We start from the raw sequence: 26,233 nt of genomic DNA, 5'->3' as shown, positions 1-26,233 counted from the left end.
TAGAAATTAGACAATTATTTGTCATATTAGATCTTTCTTATTCTATTAGTCGTGGGCTGTACTTCAAATTCTGACTGCCCATCCAAACAAGCCTGTAAGAATAAAAAATGTATTAATCCATGCAAAGAACATGACTGTCCAATAGATACTCTATGTGATAGCATTGAGCATAAAGCTGAATGTTTACCAAGTATGTATATTAATGACCTTCAATTTGTCAAATTTTCATTTATACCATTTAATTAGTTGAACCAATCGTTTGTGAAGACGGGGAAGATTGTTATGAAGGTAATATTAAAATCTAAAATTTATATTTTTGTAAAGTTTATTTATATCGATCATTTTTACAGATTTATTTATTATCTGTAGTTCAGAGACACTGAAATATCTTAATTTTTCGAAACAAATCTGAAAATTATTTTATTTCTGACTTTTTAAAAAAATCTCTTTTCTTGAATATTTTTCAGCACCTACATTTATTTTTATTTTAAATTATATTTTTTAACCTTAGGTAAAGATTTATGCAATCCTAATCCATGTGGCCTCGGTGCAGCCTGCCATTTGGAGGATGGAAATGCAATTTGTAGTTGTCCGGAAGGAAAGAATGGAGACCCCCTAGTAAAATGTCGTGAAGAAGCTATATGTGGACCTGGATCATGTGGACCTAATATGGATTGTGTTCCAAAATCTTTAGGAAATATAGAATGCCGTTGCAGGCGAGGTTTCATTCCTGTTGACGTTCTTGATCCTTTAGCTGGATGTCATGTTCCTATTGAGGAGCCTGTTATTAGTCTTTGCGAACCTGGTCCATGCGGAGATAACGCTGAATGCTTTATATCTGAAGTAGGAGAAGATTGTGTTTGTAACCAAGGTTTTATTGGAGATCCATTTTTTGGTTGTACTGCTCCTCCAGTTGAACCACCTAAGGATCCTTGTCAACCCTCTCCTTGTGGAAAAAATACCAGATGTGAAAGTAATGGAAAGGATGCAATTTGCTCTTGTAATCGAAACTATGAGGGTGATCCTTCTTCTGCTGCTGGATGTCGTCCTCAATGTATTCAAAATAATGATTGTCCATTCGATAAGGCGTGTATTGGTCTACGATGCATTGATCCTTGTCCTGGGTCTTGCGGAACAAATGCCGAATGTCAAGTTCAAAATCATAACCCAATTTGTATATGTAGATCAGGGTATATTGGGAATCCATTCGTTCAGTGTATCAAGCAATCACGTCCTAGACCAGTGCCTGTTAAAGATTTATGTAATCCGACCCCTTGTGGAATAAATTCTGACTGTAATGTTATTCGAGGCAATGCAATATGCTCATGTCCAAAAGATTATTTAGGAGATCCATATGTGGAATGCAAGCCAGAGTGTATCTTAAATTCAGACTGCCAACCAAATTTATCTTGTATGAATATGCGTTGCAAGGACCCATGCATTGGAACTTGTGGAATAAACGCAATTTGTACAGTAATAAATCATCGACCTATTTGTAAATGTATTCCAGGATATGTCGGCGATCAGTTTAATCAATGTTTACATAAACGTAAGTAGTATTACATTTGAAAACAATGGATTACTATAGTTTCTTATCATTTTTTAGCCAAGCCCGAAGTCCCAACCAATGACATATCTTGTAATCCTTCTCCTTGTGGTCCTAATTCAAATTGTGATATCAGAGGGTCCAGAATTGTTTGTAGTTGTAAGCCAGGATACATTGGTAGCTCTCCAAATTGTCGTCCTGAGTGCTTAATAGATTCAGAATGTCCTTCCAATGAAGCTTGTATTCAAGAAAAATGTGTGAATCCTTGCGGAAATTTTGTGTGCGGAATAAACTCAAATTGTAACATTATTAATCATAGACCTTTTTGCGATTGCTTCGATGGGTATCGTGGAAATCCTTACTCCCAATGCCACAAAATTCCTGGTGAGTTTATCTTTGCAATTGAATATCTCATTCTTATGTCTTTATTTTGTGACAATGAAACTTTTTTCCTCACAATATCTCCTTTACAATGTTTAATTTTTAGTTGGAAATGAAAAGCTTCCTCCAAAGCCATGCACTCCATCTCCTTGTGGATCTAATGCTAATTGTATAGTTATTGGTAACAGAGAAAAATGTGAATGTCAGCCAAATTTCTTTGGAAGACCACCAAATTGCCGACCCGAATGTTTGATTAACTCTGAGTGTTCCCATAAGCTTGCTTGTATTGGTAAACGTTGTCGTGATCCATGTAAAGGATCATGCGGAATTCAAGCTCAATGTACTGTTATTAACCACAATGCTATTTGCTCATGTTCAGCTGGGTTTAGAGGGGACCCTTATGTACAGTGTACTAAAAATCCACCTGGTAATATATCTTTATAATATTCATTCCATATTATTATTAAATTACGATTATTATAGTGAAGCCAGTGGATCTATGTTCAAGGAATCCATGTGGACCAAATGCTAAATGTGTTTCTAGAAATAATGCTGTTGGATGCATATGTAATCCAGGTTATTTTGGGAATCCTCATATTGAATGCAGACCAGAATGTGTTATCAACAACGATTGTCCATATAATAAAGCTTGTATTCAGCAAAAATGCATTGACCCATGTCAAGGTGCATGTGGATACAAAGCTGAGTGCAGAGTAGTATCTCACAATCCCGAATGTTATTGTCCCTCAGGTTTGAGTGGTGATCCATTTTCATTCTGTAGAGAAATCCCTCCTACAGGTAGCTATTATCTTCAATAATACAGAATATGCTTTCCTCTCACGTTTATTAAACGCATGACTACTAATTTACAATCTTATAATTTTAGAACCAATTGAAGAAGAAACTGATCCATGCTATCCCAACCCCTGTGGATCAAATAGTATTGCTAGAGAACAAGGAAATAGATGTGTATGCTCTTGCAAGACTGGATACCTTGGCAATCCTCCCAATTGTAGGTTGGAATGTGTTGGTAGTTCTGAATGTAGTTTATCAACCGCTTGTATTAGCAATAAGTGTATCAATCCATGCTCCGATTATTGTGGACAAAATGCCCGCTGCCAAGTCGTAAATCACATTCCTATGTGTGAATGTCCAAGAGGGTACTCAGGAGACCCTTATACACAGTGCAAAAAGCAAAGTAAGTATATATAATTGTAATATTGTTATAATTTATTTATATGTGGAAATATTCCATAGTGAGACCACAACCTCAACCCGTTCCTCAAGATCCCTGTGCTCTGTCACCATGTGGTCCTTACTCTGTATGCAAATCAATTAAAACTGTTGCAGCTTGTTCCTGTGAAAAGGGTTATATTGGATCCCCTCCTTCTTGTCGTCCAGAGTGCATAATCAATTCTGACTGCCCAACTGATAAAACTTGTATCCAAAGGAAATGTCAAGATCCTTGTCCTGGATCTTGTGGAAGAAATGCAATTTGTTATGTTATTTCACATAGACCAACATGTACTTGTGATTCAAATTATTCAGGAGATCCTTATGTTTCTTGTTCATATGTTGAACCAAGTGAGTCCAAGTTATTTATTAGTAGTTATAGAATATATTTCTTTCTTTTTTCTTTAAAGAACCTGTACCAAAACTCGATCCATGCAACCCAAGCCCTTGTGGTTCTAATACAAAGTGCACTGAAAGGAATAGTAACGCCATATGTCAATGTATCACTGGATTTTTTGGTGATCCTTATCAATCTTGCAGACCAGAATGTGTTCTCAATGATGACTGTCAATCTAACAAGGCATGTGTGAATAACAAATGTATAGACCCTTGCCCTGGAACTTGTGGAATTAATGCAGTATGTAATGTTCAAAACCATGATCCTACTTGCACATGTTTGCAAGGATATATAGGGGATGCTACCTATGAATGCCACGTTCCACCAAGTAAGATCTAATGAAATAGGTATTTTTGTCATTCATTAAAATATATCCTTGCATGATTAGGTGGGACAATTGTGACAGAAAAAATTGATCCATGCGATCCAGACCCATGTGGGCCATACAGTGATCATAGAGTTATTGGGGACAGATGTGATTGTAGTTGCTTACCGGATCATATAGGTTCACCGCCCAATTGTAGACCAGAATGTTTGGTTAGTTCTGAGTGCAGTTTATCTCTTGCCTGTATCAATAAAAAATGTGTTGACCCATGTCCTGGCATCTGTGGAACAAATGCTGTATGTCGAGTAACAAATCACAACCCTATATGCTCATGTAAACCTGGTTATACCGGTGATGCAGCTAGATCTTGCTCTAAAATAGTTGGTGAGTTTTAATACTAGTGACTTCGATTGACGATTATACATCAAACTTGTATGGGTATATTCATTTTGTGTTCTTCTTTGTTTTTAGCAACAACAACAGAAAAGGTATATGTGGATCCATGCTCATTAAGGCCTTGTGGTGAAAATGCCATCTGTATTATAAATAATGGGAATGATGTTTCATGCACCTGTATCGAAGGATTTATTGGATCTCCGCCCAATTGTAGACCAGAGTGCCTATATAATGATGAATGTAGTAATGCATTGGCATGTATAGATACAAAGTGTGTTGATCCTTGCTTCAATGTTTGTGGAGATAATGCAGAATGTCACGTCATTAACCATAATCCTATTTGCAAATGCTTGCCATCCTTTGTGGGAGATCCATTCACAGTCTGTAGGTTTCCTCAGAATATAATTTTTTGGGGGGTTTAATTCATTGATTTTTTTAAGGTAAAAAACGAAGACCTGAGAATCCATGTGATCCTAATCCATGTGGTGAAAATACCAAAAACAAAGTGGTCGGATCAAACTGCCTTTGCACTTGTATTCCTTCATTTTCGGGTGATCCCTATACAAGATGTAGGCCTGAATGTACCATAAATGAGGAATGCCCTTACGAAAAAGCATGTTTCAACAATAAGTGTGGAAATCCATGCCAAGAAAATATTTGCGGGCGAAATGCAGTTTGCAACGTCAAAAAACACAATGCAATTTGTTCTTGCATTCCTAATTACGAAGGCGACCCATTCCGTGCATGCACTCCAGGTAAGTCTCGCATGAATTATTTTATTACCCTTTACTTCTCCCTTTTTATTATGCCCTGCATCATGCATATTAACACATTTCAAAATTTCAGTCATTAAACCTGAATGCTTAAAAGATGATGAATGTTCTATAAATCTTGCATGCATTAATCAAAAATGTCAGAATCCTTGTATAAACACTGGTTCATTTGGTAATATTTGTGGGGTAAATGCACAATGTAATGTCGTTAGACATCGAGCACTTTGTGTTTGTATACAAGGCTATATAGGAAATCCCTACGATGTCTGTGAAGAACGTAAGTACATTCATTACGACTAAAAAAATCTTGCTTGCATCTTTAACTATTAAATTTAATAAATAGCTGGTTGTAGAAGTGATCTTGAATGCCAGTTTACTCAAGCATGTATTAAAAAAGAATGCCAAGATCCTTGTTTACTTCTTAACTGTGGAAATAACGCCGAGTGTATTGTAAGATCACATCAAGCACTTTGTAAATGTAAAGAAGGTCACAAAGGTGATCCTTACACATTTTGCAAAGCCTATGAGTGCCTCGGTGACTTTGATTGTCCTAGTTCTAAAAAGTGCAATAAAGACAAGTGCGTAGATCCTTGTAATTGTGCTCAAAATGCAGATTGTGAAGCCAAAAATCATAGAGGATACTGTACCTGCCCTCCTAATTTTACTGGAGATCCTTACGGCACAGCATGTGAACCAAGTAATTTAATAAAAAATTGATGTGATTCAATCACACATTTGAATATATTTTTCCAGTTGAAGAACCTATCATTGAAGAAAAGGAATGTTATGAAGATTCTGATTGTCCTAGCAAGCAAGCATGTATCAATGATATGTGTAGCAACCCTTGTGAGTTGTATGAACCATGTGTCCAGAACGCTGAATGTGACGTTAAAGACACTTTACCTCTGCGAACTATGTCATGTATATGTCTCCCTGGATACACTGGCAAAGGAGATGAACATTGTGAAAAAATAAGTGAGTTACTCAGTCAAAGCTGATTAATGATAGTATTATTTAATATGCCTAATTATCTAATAGGTGCTAACATTGTTGTTGGTTGTCAATCAGATAGTGAGTGTGGCATCTCTTTAGCTTGTAGCAATCAAGCATGTGTTAATCCTTGTTATAGGAGTAACATATGTGCTGCAACAGCTACATGCACAGTCTCAAACCATAAACCCAAATGTACATGCTCTGAAGGTTTCAGTGGGGATCCATATAAGAATTGTGCAGCAGGTATTACCGATCATATGAGAAATGTTTCATCATTCATTATATTGATATTTTTTTTAGTGAAACAAGGAGAATGTAGTCATGATACAGAATGTGATGATAATGAAGCATGTGTTGCCCATCAATGCGTTGACCCATGCTCAAATGACTCAATGTGTGGAATAGAAGCAATTTGTCAAACAGAAAGTCATAGACCATTTTGTAAATGCCCTCCAGGATTTGGTGGAAACCCTCATAATTTATGTTATAAATGTAATAAATTCTTCAAAAATAGTTAATTTTTATTACTATTTTGAATTAATAACATACCTTTTTCCCTACAGATGAATGTAAAACTGATAATGACTGTCCCTTGACCAAGGCTTGCGAAACAGAAAAGTGTGTTGATCCTTGTTCTTCAAACCAAAACCTCTGTGGAGAAAATGCAATTTGTGAAACACAATTTCACAGATTTATCTGCAAATGTCCACCTGGGCTTCAAGGAAATCCAGATCTATATTGCAAAAAAGTAGAGTGTCGCAAAAATACAGATTGTTCAACTACACAATTTTGCGACTTGAATTCCTATAAATGTAGTTCTCTATGTACATCTTCTAATACTTGTGCTCGAAATGCTGATTGCATTGCAGTCAACCACAAGGAAAAATGTACTTGTAGACCACCCCTTAAGGGAGACGGCCATGTTTTCTGTGCTGAAGGTAACCGTAGATATGCCATATCTTTATATTTCTTATTACTTATTTGAATCATTTACTAATAGCGGTAATTTCTGAAGAACCTGATTGCTACGTAGATATCGATTGTCCCAATAGTTATGCATGCATTTCTAAAGAGTGTCAAAACCCTTGTGAAATCAACAATCCTTGTTCCCGCTCTCAAGAATGTAGGGTTGTTAATTCCGCACCAACACGTACTGTATCATGTATTTGTCCTCGTGATATGGTTATTGGATATAATGGAGAATGCCAAACTAGTAGGTTCACTTTTGTAAAAGTATATTTAATTAAATAAATATAACTATTTTTAGTTGAGATCAAATCCGAATGCGAAGAAGACAATGATTGCTCTACAGCTGATGTTTGCAGAGGAGGTACATGTATCAATTCTTGTAAAGCATCATATTGTGGTGCAAATGCTAAATGTTCTGCCAGCTTCCATAAAACCATTTGTACTTGTTATGATGGATACACTGGAAATCCAAACACTGCTTGTTATCCACGTAAGTTTGACTTTCGCCATAAAATACTTAGAATGATTACTTACATATATTTGCAGCTAAACTGACTGTTCAACCTGTTGTTATTGGATGTGATCGTAATGATGAATGTCCAAGTCATACAGCTTGTGATAACAGAATGTGTTTGAATCCATGTGCTCTTAAAAATCCATGTGCTCCAAATGCCATCTGTACTGTCATTAATCATATACCAAAATGTGCTTGTCCAGATGGATATATTGGATCTCCTGAAACAGATTGTAGACTTCGTAAGCTCACTTTATATAAATACTTATTTTGTAAGGATTATCAACTTATTATTTTAGCTAAAAAACCCGAATGTCTCCATGACTTTGATTGTCCCTCAAATTTGGCCTGTATTAGAGAAAAATGTAAAAATCCATGTAATGATAACACCTGTGGCAAAAATGCAGAATGTAAGGTCACTAATCATAGAGCATTTTGTGTATGTCGAAGTGGATTGGTGGGTGACCCATATTCCATTTGTGAAGAACGTAATAAAATTAAAATAATACTTAAATAAACATTTATACAAATAATATTTTATTATCATTATTTAGCTGGATGTAAACATGATTTCGAATGTCCTAGCAATCAAGCTTGTATCAATAAAGAGTGTCAGAATCCTTGCTTCTTTGAGCAATGCGGAGAAAACGCCGAATGTATGCCTCGAAATCACAGATCTATTTGCAAGTGCAAGAGTGAACACAAGGGCGATCCTTACTCATTTTGTAAGCGATATGAATGTCTTCGAGATGCAGACTGCCCTGATAATTTGCGATGCTCAAATGATAAATGTGTTGACCCTTGTGCTTGTGCTAGGAATTCTGAATGTGATGCCAAGAATCACAGAGGTTATTGTACTTGTTTACCAAACTTTACTGGAGATCCTTATGGAATAGTATGTGAACCAAGTAAGGGCTTATATGACTTTAATCCTATTTTTCCTCAATAATAGTTCACTTCCATTCATTTTCAGTTCCAGAACCCGTTATCGAAGAAGCTGAATGTTATGAAGATAGAGATTGCCCTAGTAAACAAGCATGTATTAACGAAGAGTGCTCTAATCCATGTTTTACATACGAGCCATGTGTTGAAAACGGTCAATGTAGAGTGTATGACACATTGCCTCTTAGAACCATGACCTGTACTTGTATTGAAGGATACACTGGCAAAGGAGACGAAAGATGTGTTAAAATAGGTATTCATTTACGCAATATTTATATATAATAAAAAAATCAATTATGTATCCTTTTTTTTTTTTTTTTTTTTTTTTGTAGAACCATTTATTGATACAGGATGTAAAAGTGATAATGAATGTGATATCACACTTGCATGTAGAAACCGTCAATGCTTGAACCCTTGCATATTAGAAAGTCCATGTGGCTCTCTTGCTCAATGTTCAGTGTCTAATCATAGACAGGTTTGTACTTGCTCTGTAGGATTCACTGGAGATCCATACTCATCTTGCAATCCAGGTAATTATTTTATTATGATCAATGAATTCATACATTTTATTTAACCTTATTTCATTTTTAGACTCTAATGAGGAATGTCGATACGATACTGACTGCCCGTCTGATAACACTTGCTTAAACAATAATTGTGTAAATCCCTGTGAAAAGAATAATCCATGTGGACAAAAAGCTTTGTGTGAAACTCGTAAGCATAGACCTATTTGCATGTGTCCCCAGGGACTTGCTGGAGATCCCCATTCTTTTTGTTATGAAGGTAAGAACACTTAAGATTTTAAATATTGTTGTAATATTTAATCTATCTAAATATTTCAGTTGAATGTAAGGCAAACAATGACTGTCCATTCGATAAGGCATGCGTAACAGAAAAATGTGTTGACCCATGCAAAAGCACCAAATGTGGATTATCTGCTCAATGTGAAGTGAATTTCCATAAAGCTATTTGTAAATGTCCTCCTGGACTTCAAGGAAGTCCTTATATTTCCTGTAAAGAGGTTGAATGTCGACAAAATAATGATTGTGCCGATAATGAAAAGTGTAACCTTAACACATTCATTTGTGAAACATTATGCGTCCTCCAAACGAGTTGTTATCCATCTGCCACTTGTGAAGCTACAAACCATAGAGAAAAATGTAAATGCCCTGCATCAATGATTGGCGATGGTTACAGTTTCTGCGACAAAAAAGGTATAAACTTATATTTCATTACTGAATACAAAATATATGAATATATTTTTTCGCTTACATTTTAGTGACCCCATCTCCAAAATCCGAGTGTAACGTCGATTCCGATTGCTCTGAGAAATTGGCTTGTATTTCAGAAAAATGTCAAAACCCTTGTAGAGTTGACAATCCATGTGCATTCTCACAAGAATGTAGAGTGATCGATACATTACCTACTAGAACAGTTGCTTGCATGTGCCCTAAGGATACTGTGATTGGGCCTGGAGGAGAATGCCAGAAAGGTAAATTCTCATTTTTTTTATTTATTACTATGATTGATTCTAAATGATCAATTTACAAAGTTCGCTATACATCAATTATTGTGTATTTTTAATGATTTCAGTTGAAGTTGTTGCTGAATGTACAACTAGTAGAGAATGTCAAAATTCACAAGTATGCAGTGATGGATCATGTATTGATGCATGCATAGCCCAACCTTGTGGTTCCAATGCCAGATGTGTGGCATCGTCGCACAGATCTAGGTGTACTTGCTTTGATGGTTATTCGGGAAATCCAGCAAACGGTTGCTTTTTACGTAAGTTGAAAATATTATTCAATAATTAAAAAAATATTTTATTAATACTTTTTGCAGCTTTACCTCAGTTGGAACCTTCCCTTACACCTGGCTGTGATATTAATCAAGATTGTCCAACTCATGCTTCTTGTAAAAATAGGCTTTGCATTAATCCATGTGCTGAAGACAGTCCTTGTGCTCCAACGGCTTATTGTAAGGTGATTAACCATGAAGCATTTTGTACATGCCCTGATGGATACATTGGCTCACCAAAAACTAATTGCCTTCCACGTAAGATTTTTTAAAATAATTGGTTACATATTTTTTTAATAAATTAATAATTATTATAGCACCAAGACCGGAATGTCGTGTTGACTCAGAGTGCCCCGATAACTTGGCATGCATTCAAGAAAAATGTCAAAACCCTTGTTCTGAAAGAACCTGTGGAACCAATGCATTGTGTACTGCCAAAAGACATCGGGCAATTTGTGCATGCAAAGCTGGATATGAAGGAAATCCATATACTTTCTGTGAAGAACGTAAGTCAACAACTTTATATGTAGATAAACTTTCAATTATACTATAAAAAATAATCTTTTTCTTAGCTGGGTGTAAAAGCGATTTTGAATGTCCAAGTAACCTAGCTTGTATAAATAGAGAATGCCAAAACCCTTGTCTCTTTGAGACATGTGGCGAAAATGCCGAGTGTATGGCTCTTAATCATCGATCCATATGCAAATGTAAAGATCATCACAAAGGAAACCCTTATGTTAGTTGTAAACTTTATGAATGCTTGAGTGACCAAGAATGCCCCGATCATTTGAAATGCCAAAATGAAAAATGTGTTGACCCTTGTACTTGTGCTAGGAATGCTGATTGTGATGCCAGAAACCATCGTGGCTATTGTTCATGCATTCCAGATTTTACGGGAGATCCTTATGGTATATCTTGTGAGCCAAGTAAGATTTTCATACTTAAATATTCAAGTTTCAACATTAATTAATATTTGAAATAACGTTCTAGTTCCAGAACCTGTCATCGAAGAAGTCGAATGTAGAGAAGATGAAGACTGTCCAAGTAGAGAGGCTTGCATCGATGAGGAATGTAGAAATCCATGTGTTTATTACGAACCCTGTGTATTTAATGCAAAATGTGACGTATACAATACTCTACCTTTAAGAACCATGGCATGTACTTGCATCGAAGGGTATGAGGGTAAAGGCGACGAAAGATGCGTTAAAATAGGCAAGTTTATGATTACCTGTTAAAATCAAATTTCCTTCATAACCTTATTTTGAATTCATTTATAGAGCCAATAATCGCATCAGGATGCCAATCCGACGATGAATGCGATAGTAACCAAGCATGTAGAAATCGAGTATGTGTCAACCCTTGTACAAACAGTAACCCATGTGGAGTATTAGCAGAATGTTCAGTTAGGAATCATAGAACTACTTGTGTATGCACAATCGGATTTACTGGAGACGCATACTCAAATTGTTCTCCAAGTACGTGATCAAAAATTTATTTTAATATCCTTAGAAATATTGAATATGCGGTTCACACATTTTTTATAGTTAATGAAGATGAGTGTAGATACGATTCTGATTGTCCATTGAACAATGCTTGTATGAAGCACCAATGTATCGACCCATGTGAAAGAAATAGACCCTGTGGAACTAAGGCCATCTGTAGAACACAAAGTCATAAACCTGTTTGTATGTGCCCCGAAGGACTTGCTGGAGATCCCCATGCTTTCTGCTATGAATGTATGATATCATTGTATTTATTTTAATTAAGTTAAGGTTATTGATCATTTTATTTGCAGTTGAATGCAAAATCAACAATGATTGTCCATTCGAGAAAGCTTGTGTAGAAGAAAAGTGTGTAGATCCATGTAAGAGTACTAAGTGTGGTACAAATGCTAAATGCAGTGTTGAATACCACAATGCTATCTGTAAATGTCCTCAAGGCCTTCAAGGAAGTCCCTATCTATCCTGCAAAGAAGTCGAGTGTCGTCATAATGATGACTGTCCCGATAATGCAAAGTGTAATCTTAATAATTTCAAATGTGAAGAGTTATGCATAAGCAGTGGAGTATGTGCCCCATCAGCTATTTGTGAAACATATAAACATAGGGAAACTTGTGTATGTCCTCCACCTCTTACTGGAGACGGCTATAGCTATTGCAGGGAAAAGGGTAAAATATCGAGGAAACCAATAAATTATTTTCAAATACGATTTTTTTTCTCTGTAGTTGTATCCATCTTGAAGCCAGAATGTTATGTAGATTCGGACTGCCCACAAAAATATGCTTGCATATCTGAAAAATGCCAGAATCCTTGTGTCGTGACCAAGCCATGCTCATTAACTCAAGAATGTAAAGTCATGGACTCATATCCAACCCGCACAGTATCTTGTATTTGTCCTAAGGACACTCGAACATCCCTAAATGGAGAATGTAGTAGAAGTAATTACTTTTAAAATCAATCAAATATATTTAATATTATGAAATGTATTTATTCATTCTAAATTTTAGTTGAATCAAAGACTGAGTGTGAAAATAACAATGATTGTGGAGATCAAGATGTCTGTGTTGGTGGAACTTGTTTGAATTCTTGCAGAGTCCACCCTTGTGGACCAAATGCGCAATGCATAGCATCATCACATCGATCAACGTGTTCATGTAGTCGTGGATACACAGGAAACCCTCAAGATTCATGCCAACGAAGTAAGTTACTCTTACTCAAAAATTTTATTGGTTTATAATTTATAAACATATGTTAAATTAATATTACTATATTGCAGTTCAAGTAACTGGTGCAACTCCACTTCAACCTGGATGTGATAGTAATCAAGATTGTCCTACATATTCATCATGTAGAAATAGGTTATGTATAAACCCATGTGCTGAGGATAAGCCATGTTCTTTATATGCTACATGTAGAGTGATAAATCATCAACCGGTATGTACTTGCCCTAATGGGTATATAGGTTCTCCAACCACTGATTGCCGGCCACGTAAGTACACAATTATTTTTTTCTAAGTTTGTTATCATATGACATTGATCTTCCAAATTGTAGAACCTGAACCAGAGTGCAGACTTGATTCTGATTGCTCAGATCACTTAGCTTGTATTGGGCAACAATGCCTGACGCCTTGTTCTAGAAATACTTGCGGTGTGAATGCTCAGTGTAGAGTTAAAAATCACAGAGCAATTTGTTCATGTTTGTCAGGATATGTAGGTGATCCTTATTCAGTATGCGAAGAACGTAAGAAACAATAACTAAGTTTTTAATCATTCATTTCTAATGATAAATATGTATATATGTAAATGTCTATAGCTGGTTGTAGAAATGATTTCGAATGTCCTGACACACAAACTTGTATTAATCGAGAGTGCCAAAATCCTTGTCTGTTTGAAAAATGTGGGGAAAATGCTGAATGCTCTCCAAGAAATCATCGTGCTACTTGCAAATGTAACAAGGGTCACAAAGGAAACCCATATTCATATTGCAATGCCTATGAATGTTTGTCAGATCCTGAATGTCCTGATCATTTACATTGTATTAGCGAAAAATGTGTTGATCCTTGTAAGTGTGCAGCGAATGCAGAATGTGATGCAAGGAATCATAGAGGTTATTGTGCATGTATAATTGACTTTACTGGTGACCCTTATGGTATTGAATGTACACCAAGTAGGTTTTCTTAATGCTCATTCAGAGATAAAAATAATAAATTCCCATGTTTGTACGTTTAGTTCCAGAGCCAGTTATAGAGGAAGTTGAATGTGTTGAGGATAAAGATTGTTTCAGTCAAGAAGCATGTATCAGTGAAGAATGCGATAACCCCTGTACTGTTTATAGTCCATGTGTAGAAAATGCTAATTGCAAGGTGTATGATACATTACCTTTAAGAACTATGACTTGTATTTGTATAGAAGGTTATACAGGAAAAGGAGATGAGAGATGTGTCAAAATAGGTAAATGTGAAATGAAATGTTTTTAAATGAAATCATGATTTATGTACATTAATTGTTAGAACCCATTATTGATGTTGGATGTCGATCTGATCGTGAATGCGATCATAACTTAGCATGTGAAAATCAAAAATGTATAAATCCCTGTACTACAAGAACTACTTGCGGTTTTAGTGCAAGGTGCTCCGTTAAAAATCACAAAATGTATTGCAACTGTGAAGTTGGGTTCACTGGTGATGCATACTCAAAGTGTATTCAAAGTAAGAATGATACATATTTTATTTTCTAATCTATCATCTTGATTTGTACTGATACCTACATATTATGTTGTAAACTGTGATGTAATTACATATTGTTTTATGTATTGATATAGTTTCACAAGGCGAGTGTAAATATGATGATGACTGTCCTTTCAACAAGGCTTGTATATCTAATCAATGTACAGATCCTTGTTCAAATGGACAATTATGTGGTAATAATGCTATTTGCACGGCCCAAAATCATAGAGCTTTATGTAAATGCCCTCCAGGATTTGCCACTGATTCACAATCTAATTGCTATGAATGTAAGTAAATGATGCCTATTTAATTCTTTCATTTTTTTTTTTTTAATCGAATGAAATCATTATAATTTTAGATGAATGCTTAAGAAATAGTGACTGTCCATTTGATAAGGCATGTGTATCTGAAAAATGTATTAATCCATGTAAAAACACTTTATGCGGAACACGGGCTGAATGTAGTGTTGAATATCATAAACCTATTTGTAAGTGTCCAAAAGGACTTCAGGGTAGCCCATATATTGAGTGCAAAAATGTTGAGTGCAAACGACATGAAGATTGTGGAGATCAAGAAAAGTGTAATCTTATATCACTCAAATGTGAGAAACTTTGTTCAGGTAGGAATAAATGTGCTGCATCTGCTGTTTGTGAAGCCTCTAATCATCGGGAAAAATGTGTTTGTCCTCCACCCTTAATTGGAGATGGATATTCCTCCTGTTTCAAAAGAGGTAAATTTGCATAATTTGATTACACATGTACGTAGGTTTAAAATATTACATTTAAAAAAATAATAGAAGTACCAAGTGATAAACCTGAATGCAATGTTGACGATGACTGTCCAGGATTATTAGCATGCATGTCAGAAAAGTGTCAGGATCCTTGTACCTTTAACAAACCTTGTTCGGATTCTCAAGAATGTAAAGTATTTGATACTTCACCAACTAAAACCGTTGCATGTATTTGTCCAACTGATACTGTCGTTGGAATTGATGGGCGTTGTAACAGAGGTAGTTATACTCAGTTTGAATAAGGTATCAAGTTATATAAATTTATTATAGTTCAAACAAGTCCAGAATGTGAAATAGCAAATGACTGTAAGATCAGTGATATTTGCGTAAGCGGTTCTTGTATCGATGCTTGTAAAGTAAATCCATGTGGTGTTAATGCCATTTGCAAATCTGCTTCACATGATTCACGTTGTTCATGTCCTAATGGATATACAGGAAATCCATCTCATGAATGCTATTTCGGTAATTACATATATCTCCAGAATGTTGGATATTATAACAATATTAATATAATGATTCTAGTTTCTCCTACATCTGAGCCTTTATTGACTCCTGGATGTAGAAACGATGACGACTGTCCAACTTACTCGCTCTGTAAAAACACAATGTGTATTAATCCTTGTGCTGAAGATAGCCCATGTGCACCCACTGCAAACTGTCAAGTGATAAATCATAATCCAGTTTGTACATGCCCAAATGGTTACATCGGCTCACCAACAACTGTTTGTCGACCACGTAAATTATATATTTTTTTAAATTACAATAAAATTGATTATAAATATTTTTCAGCACCTAAACCTGAATGTACATCTGATCCTGAATGTCCTGATCACTTGGCTTGTGTTAACCAAAAATGTCAAAATCCTTGCTCAAGGAGTACATGTGGAATAAATGCCCAATGTAGAGTACAAAGACATAGAGCAATTTGCTCTTGCTTAGATGGTTATATTGGAGATCCTTATTCAGTTTGCGAAGAACGTAAGTTGAATTTATTAAAAGTAATTCCACTATATTAGTAAATAAAAAACATATACTTTGTCTAGCGGGTTGCAAAAGTGATTTTGAATGTCCAAACACACAATCTTGTATCAATCGAGAATGCCAAAATCCTTGTCTTTTTGAACAGTGCGGACAAAATGCAGACTGTTCACCAAAAAATCATCGAGCTATGTGCAGCTGCATCAAAGGGCATAAAGGAGACCCTTATTCCTTCTGTAGACCATATGAATGTTTGTCAGATCCTGAATGTCCTGATCGTCTTAAATGTGAAAACGAAAAATGTGTAGATCCCTGTGAATGCGCTAGAAATGCAGATTGTGATGCACGAAACCATCGTGGAATTTGCACATGCATACCAGACTTCACGGGAGATCCTTATGGCATTGCCTGCGAACCAAGTAAATAAATCCTAATTTCTGAGATAAAATATAATACTTATAATCTGGTTTTATCCCTGTAGTTCCTGAACCAGTCATTGAGGAAGTCGAATGTAATGAAGACAGAGATTGTCCTTCTCAAAATGCTTGCATCAATGAGGAATGCGATAATCCTTGTCTTATGTATAAGCCATGTGTACAAAATGCAGAATGCAAGGTTTATGATACCCTACCCTTAAGAACCATGACTTGTACTTGCATTGAAGGATTCACAGGCAAAGGAGATGAAAGATGTATTAAAATTGGTAAATCTAACTGTTTAATGTATAATTTAGATCCTTATTAATTGTTATTAAATAGAACCAGTTGTTGATGTGGGCTGCAGATCGAACTCTGAATGTGATAGAAATCTTGCCTGTGATAATGGAAAATGTATTAATCCATGCCGTAATAATAATCCTTGCTCGTCCTCAGCTATTTGCCGAACTCAAAACCATCAACCTACCTGTGAATGCTCCCCTGGATTTACTGGAGATCCTTATTCTTTATGTTCACCGACTCGAGAGGATGAATGCAAACATGACGAAGATTGTCCATCAAACATGGTTTGTGTTGATAATAAATGTTCAAACCCATGTAGATCAAACTCTCTCTGTGGAAATAATGCCGTTTGTGAAGTTATGAATCATAGTCCTGTTTGTAAGTGTTTGGAAAACTTTGCTGGAGATCCACACAGTTCTTGCTTCAAATGTAAGTTTTTGAATTATTATTTTATTTTCCTCTCTCATGCACTCTTATTGAATCACAGATGAATGCCAGAAAAATGAGGACTGTCCATTTGACAAATCTTGTTCATCTAATAACTGCATTGATCCTTGTCAAAACACTGTTTGTGGTAGAAATGCTGAATGCTCTGTAGAATATCATAAATCGATTTGTAAATGTCCATCTGGTCTTCAAGGAAGCCCTTACGTCGCATGTAAGGAGGTTCAATGTAGAAAAGACAATGATTGTGGACAAGATGAAAAATGTGACCTGCAAAGATTTACTTGTACTAAACTTTGTAGCAACTCCAATGTTTGTGCTGCTAATGCAAGATGTGAGGCTTCTAGACATAGAGAAAGGTGTATCTGCTCTTCTCCATATACTGGTGACGGATACTCTTTCTGTCAAAAAATAGGTGAGAAATAAAACGTTAAGGAATATTTACATTGTACATCTGAATTACAATACTATTTTTATTCATACTTCAGTTGTACCAGCTTCTAAGTCTGAATGCAATGTTGATGAAGATTGCCCATCAAAATTGTCCTGTATATCTCAAACGTGTCAAAACCCATGCTCCTTAAATAATCCCTGCTCCACTTCACAAGAATGTAAAGTTGCTGATACTTTACCATCAAGAACTGTTGCTTGTATTTGTCCTCCCAATACTTATGTCAATGGGTTTGGAAATTGTAAACGAGGTATTTAGCCTTATATTTTATTCATAAATTGTGGTTTCTATACTTAATACCCTTGATTTTATATTTAGTTGAAACTGCAACAGAATGTCAATCTAATAATGATTGTCCTGATACAGACGTGTGTGATAGAGGGACATGCATTAATGCTTGCAAGTCCCGACCCTGTGGAGTTAATGCCAAGTGTACAGCAAGAGCTCATTCCTCTGTCTGTAGCTGTTTTGATGGATTCGAGGGAAATCCTCAGTCCATTTGCAATTTAGGTTTGATTTATAAAATATATTTAATTTCTCTTAAACATATATTTCATGAAAATTACCTTTCATATAGCACCGTTGCTTGTTGAACCGATCAAAGAACCAGGCTGTGATTCAAATCAAGACTGTCCTTCTCATGCTGCTTGCAAAGACAGAAAATGTATCAATCCTTGTGCAGAATCTAGTCCTTGTGCTTCTAGTGCCAGATGCAAGGTCATCAATCATGAACCAGAATGTACGTGTCCTGATGGTTTTATTGGATCACCTACTACTGACTGCAGACCACGTGAGTTTCTGTCAATAAGGATTAAATTAAATTAAATTTACAACTCTAATTTCAGAACATGATTAAATGTTCAATTTTACATAGATATTAATTTAGTTTTTAAATCATAGCTAAAAGACCAGAATGCACCACCGATCCTGAATGTCCTGATCACTTGGCTTGTGTTAACCAAAAATGTCAAAATCCTTGCTCAAGGAGTACATGTGGAATTAATGCCCAATGTAGAGTACAAAGACATAGAGCAATTTGCTCTTGCTTAGATGGTTATATTGGAGATCCTTATTCAGTTTGCGAAGAACGTAAGTTGAATTTATTAAAAGTAATTCCACTATATTAGTAAATAAAAAACATATACTTTGTCTAGCGGGTTGCAAAAGTGATTTTGAATGTCCAAACACACAATCTTGTATCAATCGAGAATGCCAAAATCCTTGTCTTTTTGAACAGTGCGGACAAAATGCAGACTGTTCACCAAAAAATCATCGAGCTATGTGCAGCTGTATCAAAGGTCATAAAGGAGACCCTTATTCCTTCTGTAGACCATATGAATGTTTGTCAGATCCTGAATGTCCTGATCACCTTAAATGTGAAAACGAAAAATGTGTAGATCCCTGTGAATGCGCTAGAAATGCAGATTGTGATGCACGAAACCATCGTGGAATTTGCACATGCATACCAGACTTCACGGGAGATCCTTATGGCATTGCCTGCGAACCAAGTAAATAAATCCTAATTTCTGAGATAAAATATAATACTTATAATCTGGTTTTATCCCTGTAGTTCCTGAACCAGTCATTGAGGAAGTCGAATGTAAAGAAGACAGAGATTGTCCTTCTCAAAATGCTTGCATCAATGAGGAATGCGATAATCCTTGTCTTATGTATAAGCCATGTGTACAAAATGCCGAATGCAAGGTTTATGATACCCTACCCTTAAGAACCATGACTTGTACTTGCATTGAAGGATTCATAGGCAAAGGAGATGAAAGATGTGTTAAAATACGTAATATTATTATTATATATTTTTTTGTACCAGCTAAATTTTTATTACTTTCTATTTTTTACTTCGTATAGAACCTGTTGTCGATGTTGGATGTAGATCTAATTCAGAGTGTTCACCTACACTTGCATGTAGAAATGGTGAATGTTTAAATCCTTGTATTGAGAATGATCCATGTTCAAATACTGCTAAATGTCAAGTTTTGAATCACAACGCAAAATGTATTTGTCAAATTGGTTATACTGGAGATCCATATTCACAATGTGTTAAAAGTAAAATGATATAATATTTTATTAATTTTTTACTATGATAGTACTTTTTAACAACAGTTTCAAATTCTGAATGCAAGTATGACACGGATTGTGCCTCAAATGAGGCTTGTATTAATGATCAATGTGTCGATCATTGTGTTGTTAATTTACCTTGTGGAAAGGATGCTGAATGTGAAACTATACGTCATCGATCGGTCTGCAAATGCCCTAAAGGATTGGCGGGTGATCCTCATGTCTCTTGTTATTCTTGTAAATATAGTTATTTATGAATTAATTTCATTTAATAATATTTTTTTAAATTTTTAGTTGAATGTAAAAAAAATGAGGATTGTCCTTTCGATAAGGAGTGTAAATCTGAAAGTTGTGTAGACCCATGTATTGATACACAATGTGGTACATTAGCCACTTGTACTGTTGAATACCATAAAGGAATTTGTAAATGTTCGAGCGGGTATCAAGGAAATCCATATTTATCATGTAGAGAAGTTCAATGTAGAAGAAATTCTGACTGTGATTCTAAAGAAAAATGCAATCTCAAAACATATAAGTGTACACCGTTGTGTAGGAAGAATAATAACTGCGCTGAGTCAGCAGTATGTAAAGCCGAAAATCATCGAGAAAAATGTTCATGTCCCACTCCATTGATTGGAGATGGATACTCTTTTTGTAATAGACCAGGTAAGTTTTCTTCAGATCAAAATCGTGCTTATTTATTTTATTAATGTTTCCTATCCCCCCCCAGTGAAACCAGCTGACAAACCTGAATGTTTAGTGGACTCAGATTGTTCTCGATCAGAAGCCTGTATTTCTGATACATGTAAAAATCCTTGTATTGTTGAGAGTCCTTGCCATCCAAGTCAAAATTGTAGAGTATTAGAATCATATCTTTTGAAGACGGTTTCATGTGAATGTCTAGAGGGAACTCAAGTTGGAACCAATGGTCAATGCATAACTGGTAATAACTCATTTTGTATGGATAATTAAAATAATCATACATTTTAATTTTAATTTAGTTCAATCCCAAAATGAATGTTCGATTGACAATGATTGTAACCAAGATGACATGTGCAATGAGGGAACATGTGTTAATGCATGTTATGTTGAAAGATGTGGTATAAATGCTGAGTGCATCGCAAATTTCCATCGATCAAAATGTTCTTGTTATCCTGGATATTTAGGAGATCCCAAAAATGCTTGTTATCAAAGTAAAGCACTCAAAACCAATACTTTTTTCATAATAATATTTTTATAAATTATTATACATAGGTCCTACTGAAATTGAGCCTTTATTATCACCTGGATGCGATGTTGATAGAGATTGTCCATCATACACTATGTGTAAAAATAGACTTTGTATCAATCCATGTGCTGAAGACAGCCCATGTGCCGTAACTGCGATTTGCAAAGTAATCCAACATAAACCAGTATGTACTTGCCCTGATGGATTTATTGGCTCACCATCAACGAACTGTCAGCCACGTAAGATATTGCTTTTTGCCATAAATGATATTAAACAAAATGTAATCCTACTTCTTTCCAAAACTTTCAAAAATATGACCCAATGTGTTAGTATATATTCAAAACTTTTCATTGATCAACCTTGTGATATTCTAGTTAAAAAAATTGTGATTGAGTTATTTTTTTGTGGTGGTGCTTAATATTTAATTATACTTGTCTTGTTTTGTTTTGTTAGCTGAACGACCTGAGTGTAGAGTTGATGCTGAGTGTCCTCTAGATCGTGCATGTATACACCAAAAATGTCAAAATCCTTGTTCTCGTCTGACTTGTGGGAAAAATGCTGATTGTAAAGTTAATAATCATAGAGCTATATGTACTTGTTTGAAGGGGTATAATGGTGATCCATATTCACTCTGTAAACTAAGTAAGGGCAATTTAAGAAAACTTTTTCTTTCTTTCTGTATTTACCATTTGGATGTATGTATTTGTTAGGTGGGTGTGAAAGTGATTTTGAATGTCCTAATCATCAGGCATGCATTAATAGAGAGTGTCAGAATCCATGTTTATTTGAAAAATGTGGCTTGAATGCCGAATGTAAGAGTGAAAACCATCGTGCCATTTGTCATTGTTTGTCTGGGCACAAAGGACAGGCTTATGTTAATTGCAAACGTTATGAGTGCTTGAGAGACTCTGATTGTCCTAATCATTTGCATTGTGTTAATGATAAATGTGTAGATCCTTGTGAGTGTGCAAGAAATGCTGATTGTAAAGCTAGAAACCATAGAGGTTATTGCACTTGCATACCTAATTTCACCGGAGATCCTTATGGCATAGTATGTGAACCTAGTAAGTCGTTTTATAGATTAAATAAATAAACAACTGTCCTGATACACATATTTCCCCTTAAGTTCCTGAACCAGTCATTGAGGAAGTCGAATGTAATGAAGACAGAGATTGTCCTTCTCAAAATGCTTGCATCAATGAAGAATGTGATAACCCTTGTCTTATGTATAAGCCATGTGTTCTAAATGCAGAATGCAAGGTTTATGACACCCTCCCTTTAAGAACCATGACTTGTACTTGCATTGAAGGATTTACTGGCAAAGGAGATGAGAGATGCGTTAAAATCGGTAATAGCTGGTATAAAATAGATTTTATAATTTATTGTAACACCTTTTTTTTTAAATTCAGAACCAATCATTGAGACGGGTTGTAGATCTGATTCTGAATGTGATAGAAAATTGGGGTGCCGTGATGGTGATTGTATTAATCCTTGTATTAAAGACAATCCTTGTCACACATCGGCTCAATGCAGCGTTAGAAGTCACAAAGCTTTGTGTTCGTGTCCTGTAGGTTATGCTGGAGATCCTTACAGCTTTTGCAAAAAGAGTAAGTTACAGAACAAAAAAATACTCAATTACCCGTTATTACTAATCTAATTCCTTTTTTATAGTATTGACCCATGAATGTAATTATGACAATGACTGTCAGAGAACTCAAGCTTGTATTGAAAATCAGTGTTCTGAGCCTTGTTCCCTGAATGAAATATGTGGAAAAGGAGCAATATGTGAAAATCGAAATCATAGATCTGTATGCAAATGTCCAAGAGGTTTTAGTGGTGATCCTCATTCTTACTGTTACAAATGTAGGTATCATGCACTATCTATCAGTATAAAATCAACTATAAAAATTATTTTGTTTTCTAAGACGAATGCAAAACTGATAACGATTGCCCATTCGATAAAGCATGTGCAAAAGAAAAATGCATAGATCCTTGCAAAGATACATTTTGTGGAACTAGAGCAGAGTGTGTCACTGAGTTTCATCAAAGTACATGCAGGTGCTCCCAAGGGTTACAAGGAAATCCTTATGTGTCTTGTCGAGAAGTTGAATGCCGAAACGATAATGATTGTGCAAGTAATGAAAAATGTGATCTTCGATATCTCAAGTGTTCCGCTTTATGTTCTGATAATAATTTGTGTGCAAATAATGCCAAATGTGAAGCTATCAACCATCAAGAAAGATGTGTTTGTCCTTCTCAATTTACTGGAGATGGATATGCATACTGCTCCGAAATTGGTAAGTGGTTATCAATCATTTTATTATAAATGTGTGTACTTAATTTGTATATATAATGCAGTTAGAAGACCTGATGAACCTGAATGCCGAGTTGATAAGGACTGTCCATCAGATATGGCTTGTATATCTGCCAGATGTCAAAATCCATGCATTGTGAACAAACCTTGTCTTCAAAATCAAATTTGCAAGGTACAAAACAATGATCCACTTAAAACAGTCTCATGTGAATGCCCAAGTGGTACATATGAATCAGATGGCTTTGAATGCAAAGAAGGTAAGAATTAGTAGTTCAAAATAAGGGCTGAATATCAAAGTTATTATTACTTTATTAATAATACTATTATTGAAATAGTCGAATTATCCACCGAATGCCAAGTTAATAATGATTGTCAACAATTTGAAATATGTGTTGATGGCACATGCAGAAAGACATGTAGCATTAATAGCTGTGGGTCTAATGCTGTTTGTACTCCAGTTATACATGGATTCAAATGTAATTGTTTTGATGGGTACACAGGTGATCCTAATTCAGCATGTTATCAACGTGAGTAGATTTATGTTTTAAATTTTAAAAAAATGCTATCTAATTAATATCTTCCATTAGCTGTTCTCAATGTGGAACCCCTTTTGGAACCAGGATGCTCTAATGATGATGACTGCCCTTCATACACAACATGTAGAAATAGACAGTGTATAAATCCGTGTTCTATAGGAAGTCCATGTGCCAAAAGTGCGATATGTAAACCAATTAATCATAAAGCTGTTTGCACTTGCTTGGATGGTTTTGTAGGTACTCCATCTACTGACTGTAGACCAAGTAATGAAAAAATGAGGCAATTAAAACTGCTATATGTTTAACCTTATTAATTATTTTTACAGTAAATGTTCCTGAATGTCTTTTGGATGCTGAATGCCCAGATCATTTGGCTTGTATAAATAGAAAATGTCAAAATCCCTGTTCAACGTTAACTTGCGGAGATAATGCTCAATGTAGAGTCCAAAGACACAGAGCAATATGTACATGCCTCAGTGGATATATTGGAAGTCCTCATACTGTTTGTGAAGAACGTAAGTTTATCAAAATGTGTTAATGAATAAATAATGTAATTTCTAAATTTCAATAGCGGGCTGTAAAAGAGACGATCAATGTAAAGATAATCAAGCCTGTATCAATCGAGAATGCCAAAATCCTTGTCTTTTTGAACAGTGCGGACAAAATGCAGACTGTTCACCAAAAAATCATCGAGCTATGTGCAGCTGCATCAAAGGGCATAAAGGAGACCCTTATTCCTTCTGTAGACCATATGAATGTTTGTCTGATCCTGAATGTCCCAATCACCTTAAATGTGAAAACGAAAAATGTGTAGATCCCTGTGAATGCGCTAGAAATGCAGATTGTGATGCACGAAACCATCGTGGAATTTGCACATGCATACCAGACTTCACGGGAGATCCTTATGGCATTGCCTGCGAACCAAGTAAATAAATCCTAATTTCTGAGATAAAATATAATACTTATAATCTGGTTTTATCCCTGTAGTTCCTGAACCAGTCATTGAGGAAGTCGAATGTAATGAAGACAGAGATTGTCCTTCTCAAAATGCTTGCATCAATGAGGAATGCGATAATCCTTGTCTTATGTATAAGCCATGTGTACAAAATGCAGAATGCAAGGTTTATGATACCCTACCCTTAAGAACCATGACTTGTACTTGCATTGAAGGATTCACAGGCAAAGGAGATGAAAGATGTGTTAAAATACGTAATATTATTATTATATATTTTTTTGTACCAGCTAAATTTTTATTACTTTCTATTTTCTACTTCGTATAGAACCTGTTGTCGATGTTGGATGTAGATCTAATTCAGAGTGTTCACCTACACTTGCATGTAAAAATGGTGAATGTATAAATCCTTGTATTGAAAATAATCCTTGTGGTACATCTGCTCAATGTAAGGTGAAACGTCATGAAGCCAATTGTATTTGTCCAGCAGGATATAATGGTGATCCATACTCTAACTGTGCTCCAAGTAATTAATGATGTTGTCCCTGCCGCAAACTAATTCATTTATTTTTTTTTAATCTTTTTTAGTTCAAGATTTAGAATGCAAATATGACACTGACTGTTCATCAAATGAAGCTTGTATTAATAATCAATGTATTGATCCTTGCACCATTAACCGACCTTGTGGAACAAATGCAGAGTGTTTGACAACCAATCATAGATCTTTCTGTAAATGTCCTCCAAATCATGCTGGAGATCCTCATGCGTCTTGTTATAAATGTTAGTATTTTGTACTTTTTTTAAACATATTTTTAAATGACCATTTTATTTTGATTCGGTTCACTTTTATAGATGAATGTAGAATAAGCGATGATTGTCCATTTGACAAAACTTGTCTTAATGAAAAATGCGTTGATCCTTGTGACACAACAAGATGTGGGTCAAAAGCAATATGTAAAGCTGAGTATCATAAGGGATCTTGTGAATGTCCCAATGGACTACAAGGAAATCCTTACATATTTTGTAAGGAAGTGGAATGTCGTAAAGACACAGATTGCGCATCAAATGAAAAATGTAATCTTCAAAATTTCCGATGCTTGCGCTTATGCTCAGACAATAATAATTGCGCTGGATTTGCAAATTGTGAAGCTTCTAATCACCGGGAAAGGTGCATATGTCCTCCTCCTTTTGAAGGAGATGGCTACTCCTATTGTGCAGAAAAAAGTAAAGACATAATGATAACTACTTTAAAAATGT

At 35.4% G+C, this 26,233-nt stretch overlaps 1 protein-coding gene across 3 annotated transcripts in view; it reads left to right on the top strand.

The window, feature by feature from the left end:
• Positions 1–26,233, top strand: part of dpy (fibrillin-like protein dumpy) — a 66,087-nt gene that overhangs the window by 15,036 nt on the left and 24,818 nt on the right. For 2 of the 3 annotated variants that reach the window (XR_011783436.1, XM_071893192.1), the window contains exons 14-92: positions 50–190; positions 247–288; positions 512–1,549; positions 1,607–1,930; positions 2,034–2,354; positions 2,411–2,725; positions 2,814–3,125; positions 3,185–3,511; positions 3,571–3,885; positions 3,946–4,266; positions 4,354–4,662; positions 4,719–5,033; positions 5,125–5,328; positions 5,395–5,748; positions 5,805–6,026; positions 6,090–6,287; positions 6,345–6,536; positions 6,608–6,982; positions 7,045–7,257; positions 7,312–7,503; positions 7,560–7,769; positions 7,827–8,015; positions 8,082–8,435; positions 8,501–8,722; positions 8,802–8,999; positions 9,061–9,252; positions 9,312–9,683; positions 9,749–9,961; positions 10,063–10,254; positions 10,312–10,524; positions 10,584–10,772; positions 10,839–11,192; positions 11,257–11,478; positions 11,544–11,741; positions 11,811–12,002; positions 12,062–12,433; positions 12,491–12,703; positions 12,773–12,964; positions 13,042–13,254; positions 13,318–13,506; positions 13,579–13,932; positions 13,995–14,216; positions 14,276–14,473; positions 14,587–14,778; positions 14,850–15,221; positions 15,288–15,500; positions 15,552–15,743; positions 15,804–16,259; positions 16,325–16,678; positions 16,741–16,962; positions 17,018–17,407; positions 17,466–17,837; positions 17,911–18,123; positions 18,192–18,383; positions 18,451–18,663; positions 18,774–18,962; positions 19,028–19,381; positions 19,444–19,665; positions 19,737–19,934; positions 19,992–20,183; positions 20,241–20,612; positions 20,677–20,889; positions 20,948–21,139; positions 21,201–21,413; positions 21,628–21,816; positions 21,885–22,238; positions 22,301–22,522; positions 22,584–22,781; positions 22,846–23,037; positions 23,100–23,471; positions 23,533–23,745; positions 23,824–24,015; positions 24,076–24,288; positions 24,351–24,539; positions 24,596–24,949; positions 25,012–25,233; positions 25,305–25,502; positions 25,565–25,756; positions 25,829–26,200. Coding sequence is in view for 2 of the 3 variants with exons in the window: in XM_071893192.1 (XP_071749293.1) it covers positions 50–190; positions 247–288; positions 512–1,549; positions 1,607–1,930; positions 2,034–2,354; positions 2,411–2,725; positions 2,814–3,125; positions 3,185–3,511; positions 3,571–3,885; positions 3,946–4,266; positions 4,354–4,662; positions 4,719–5,033; positions 5,125–5,328; positions 5,395–5,748; positions 5,805–6,026; positions 6,090–6,287; positions 6,345–6,536; positions 6,608–6,982; positions 7,045–7,257; positions 7,312–7,503; positions 7,560–7,769; positions 7,827–8,015; positions 8,082–8,435; positions 8,501–8,722; positions 8,802–8,999; positions 9,061–9,252; positions 9,312–9,683; positions 9,749–9,961; positions 10,063–10,254; positions 10,312–10,524; positions 10,584–10,772; positions 10,839–11,192; positions 11,257–11,478; positions 11,544–11,741; positions 11,811–12,002; positions 12,062–12,433; positions 12,491–12,703; positions 12,773–12,964; positions 13,042–13,254; positions 13,318–13,506; positions 13,579–13,932; positions 13,995–14,216; positions 14,276–14,473; positions 14,587–14,778; positions 14,850–15,221; positions 15,288–15,500; positions 15,552–15,743; positions 15,804–16,259; positions 16,325–16,678; positions 16,741–16,962; positions 17,018–17,407; positions 17,466–17,837; positions 17,911–18,123; positions 18,192–18,383; positions 18,451–18,663; positions 18,774–18,962; positions 19,028–19,381; positions 19,444–19,665; positions 19,737–19,934; positions 19,992–20,183; positions 20,241–20,612; positions 20,677–20,889; positions 20,948–21,139; positions 21,201–21,413; positions 21,628–21,816; positions 21,885–22,238; positions 22,301–22,522; positions 22,584–22,781; positions 22,846–23,037; positions 23,100–23,471; positions 23,533–23,745; positions 23,824–24,015; positions 24,076–24,288; positions 24,351–24,539; positions 24,596–24,949; positions 25,012–25,233; positions 25,305–25,502; positions 25,565–25,756; positions 25,829–26,200 (20,691 nt within the window). In the remaining variant the exon portion in view is untranslated. The remainder of the gene's footprint in view (positions 1–49; positions 191–246; positions 289–511; positions 1,550–1,606; positions 1,931–2,033; positions 2,355–2,410; positions 2,726–2,813; positions 3,126–3,184; positions 3,512–3,570; positions 3,886–3,945; positions 4,267–4,353; positions 4,663–4,718; positions 5,034–5,124; positions 5,329–5,394; positions 5,749–5,804; positions 6,027–6,089; positions 6,288–6,344; positions 6,537–6,607; positions 6,983–7,044; positions 7,258–7,311; positions 7,504–7,559; positions 7,770–7,826; positions 8,016–8,081; positions 8,436–8,500; positions 8,723–8,801; positions 9,000–9,060; positions 9,253–9,311; positions 9,684–9,748; positions 9,962–10,062; positions 10,255–10,311; positions 10,525–10,583; positions 10,773–10,838; positions 11,193–11,256; positions 11,479–11,543; positions 11,742–11,810; positions 12,003–12,061; positions 12,434–12,490; positions 12,704–12,772; positions 12,965–13,041; positions 13,255–13,317; positions 13,507–13,578; positions 13,933–13,994; positions 14,217–14,275; positions 14,474–14,586; positions 14,779–14,849; positions 15,222–15,287; positions 15,501–15,551; positions 15,744–15,803; positions 16,260–16,324; positions 16,679–16,740; positions 16,963–17,017; positions 17,408–17,465; positions 17,838–17,910; positions 18,124–18,191; positions 18,384–18,450; positions 18,664–18,773; positions 18,963–19,027; positions 19,382–19,443; positions 19,666–19,736; positions 19,935–19,991; positions 20,184–20,240; positions 20,613–20,676; positions 20,890–20,947; positions 21,140–21,200; positions 21,414–21,627; positions 21,817–21,884; positions 22,239–22,300; positions 22,523–22,583; positions 22,782–22,845; positions 23,038–23,099; positions 23,472–23,532; positions 23,746–23,823; positions 24,016–24,075; positions 24,289–24,350; positions 24,540–24,595; positions 24,950–25,011; positions 25,234–25,304; positions 25,503–25,564; positions 25,757–25,828; positions 26,201–26,233) is intronic. The other variant, XM_040723103.2, reaches the window with a different exon arrangement.

Source organism: Lepeophtheirus salmonis, chromosome 13 (genome assembly GCF_016086655.4).
Source record: "Lepeophtheirus salmonis chromosome 13, UVic_Lsal_1.4, whole genome shotgun sequence".
NCBI classification, from domain to species: domain Eukaryota; kingdom Metazoa; phylum Arthropoda; class Copepoda; order Siphonostomatoida; family Caligidae; genus Lepeophtheirus; species Lepeophtheirus salmonis.
The sequence above is the reverse complement of the archived record's forward strand: the minus strand, read 5'-3'. Positions and strand labels throughout refer to the sequence as shown.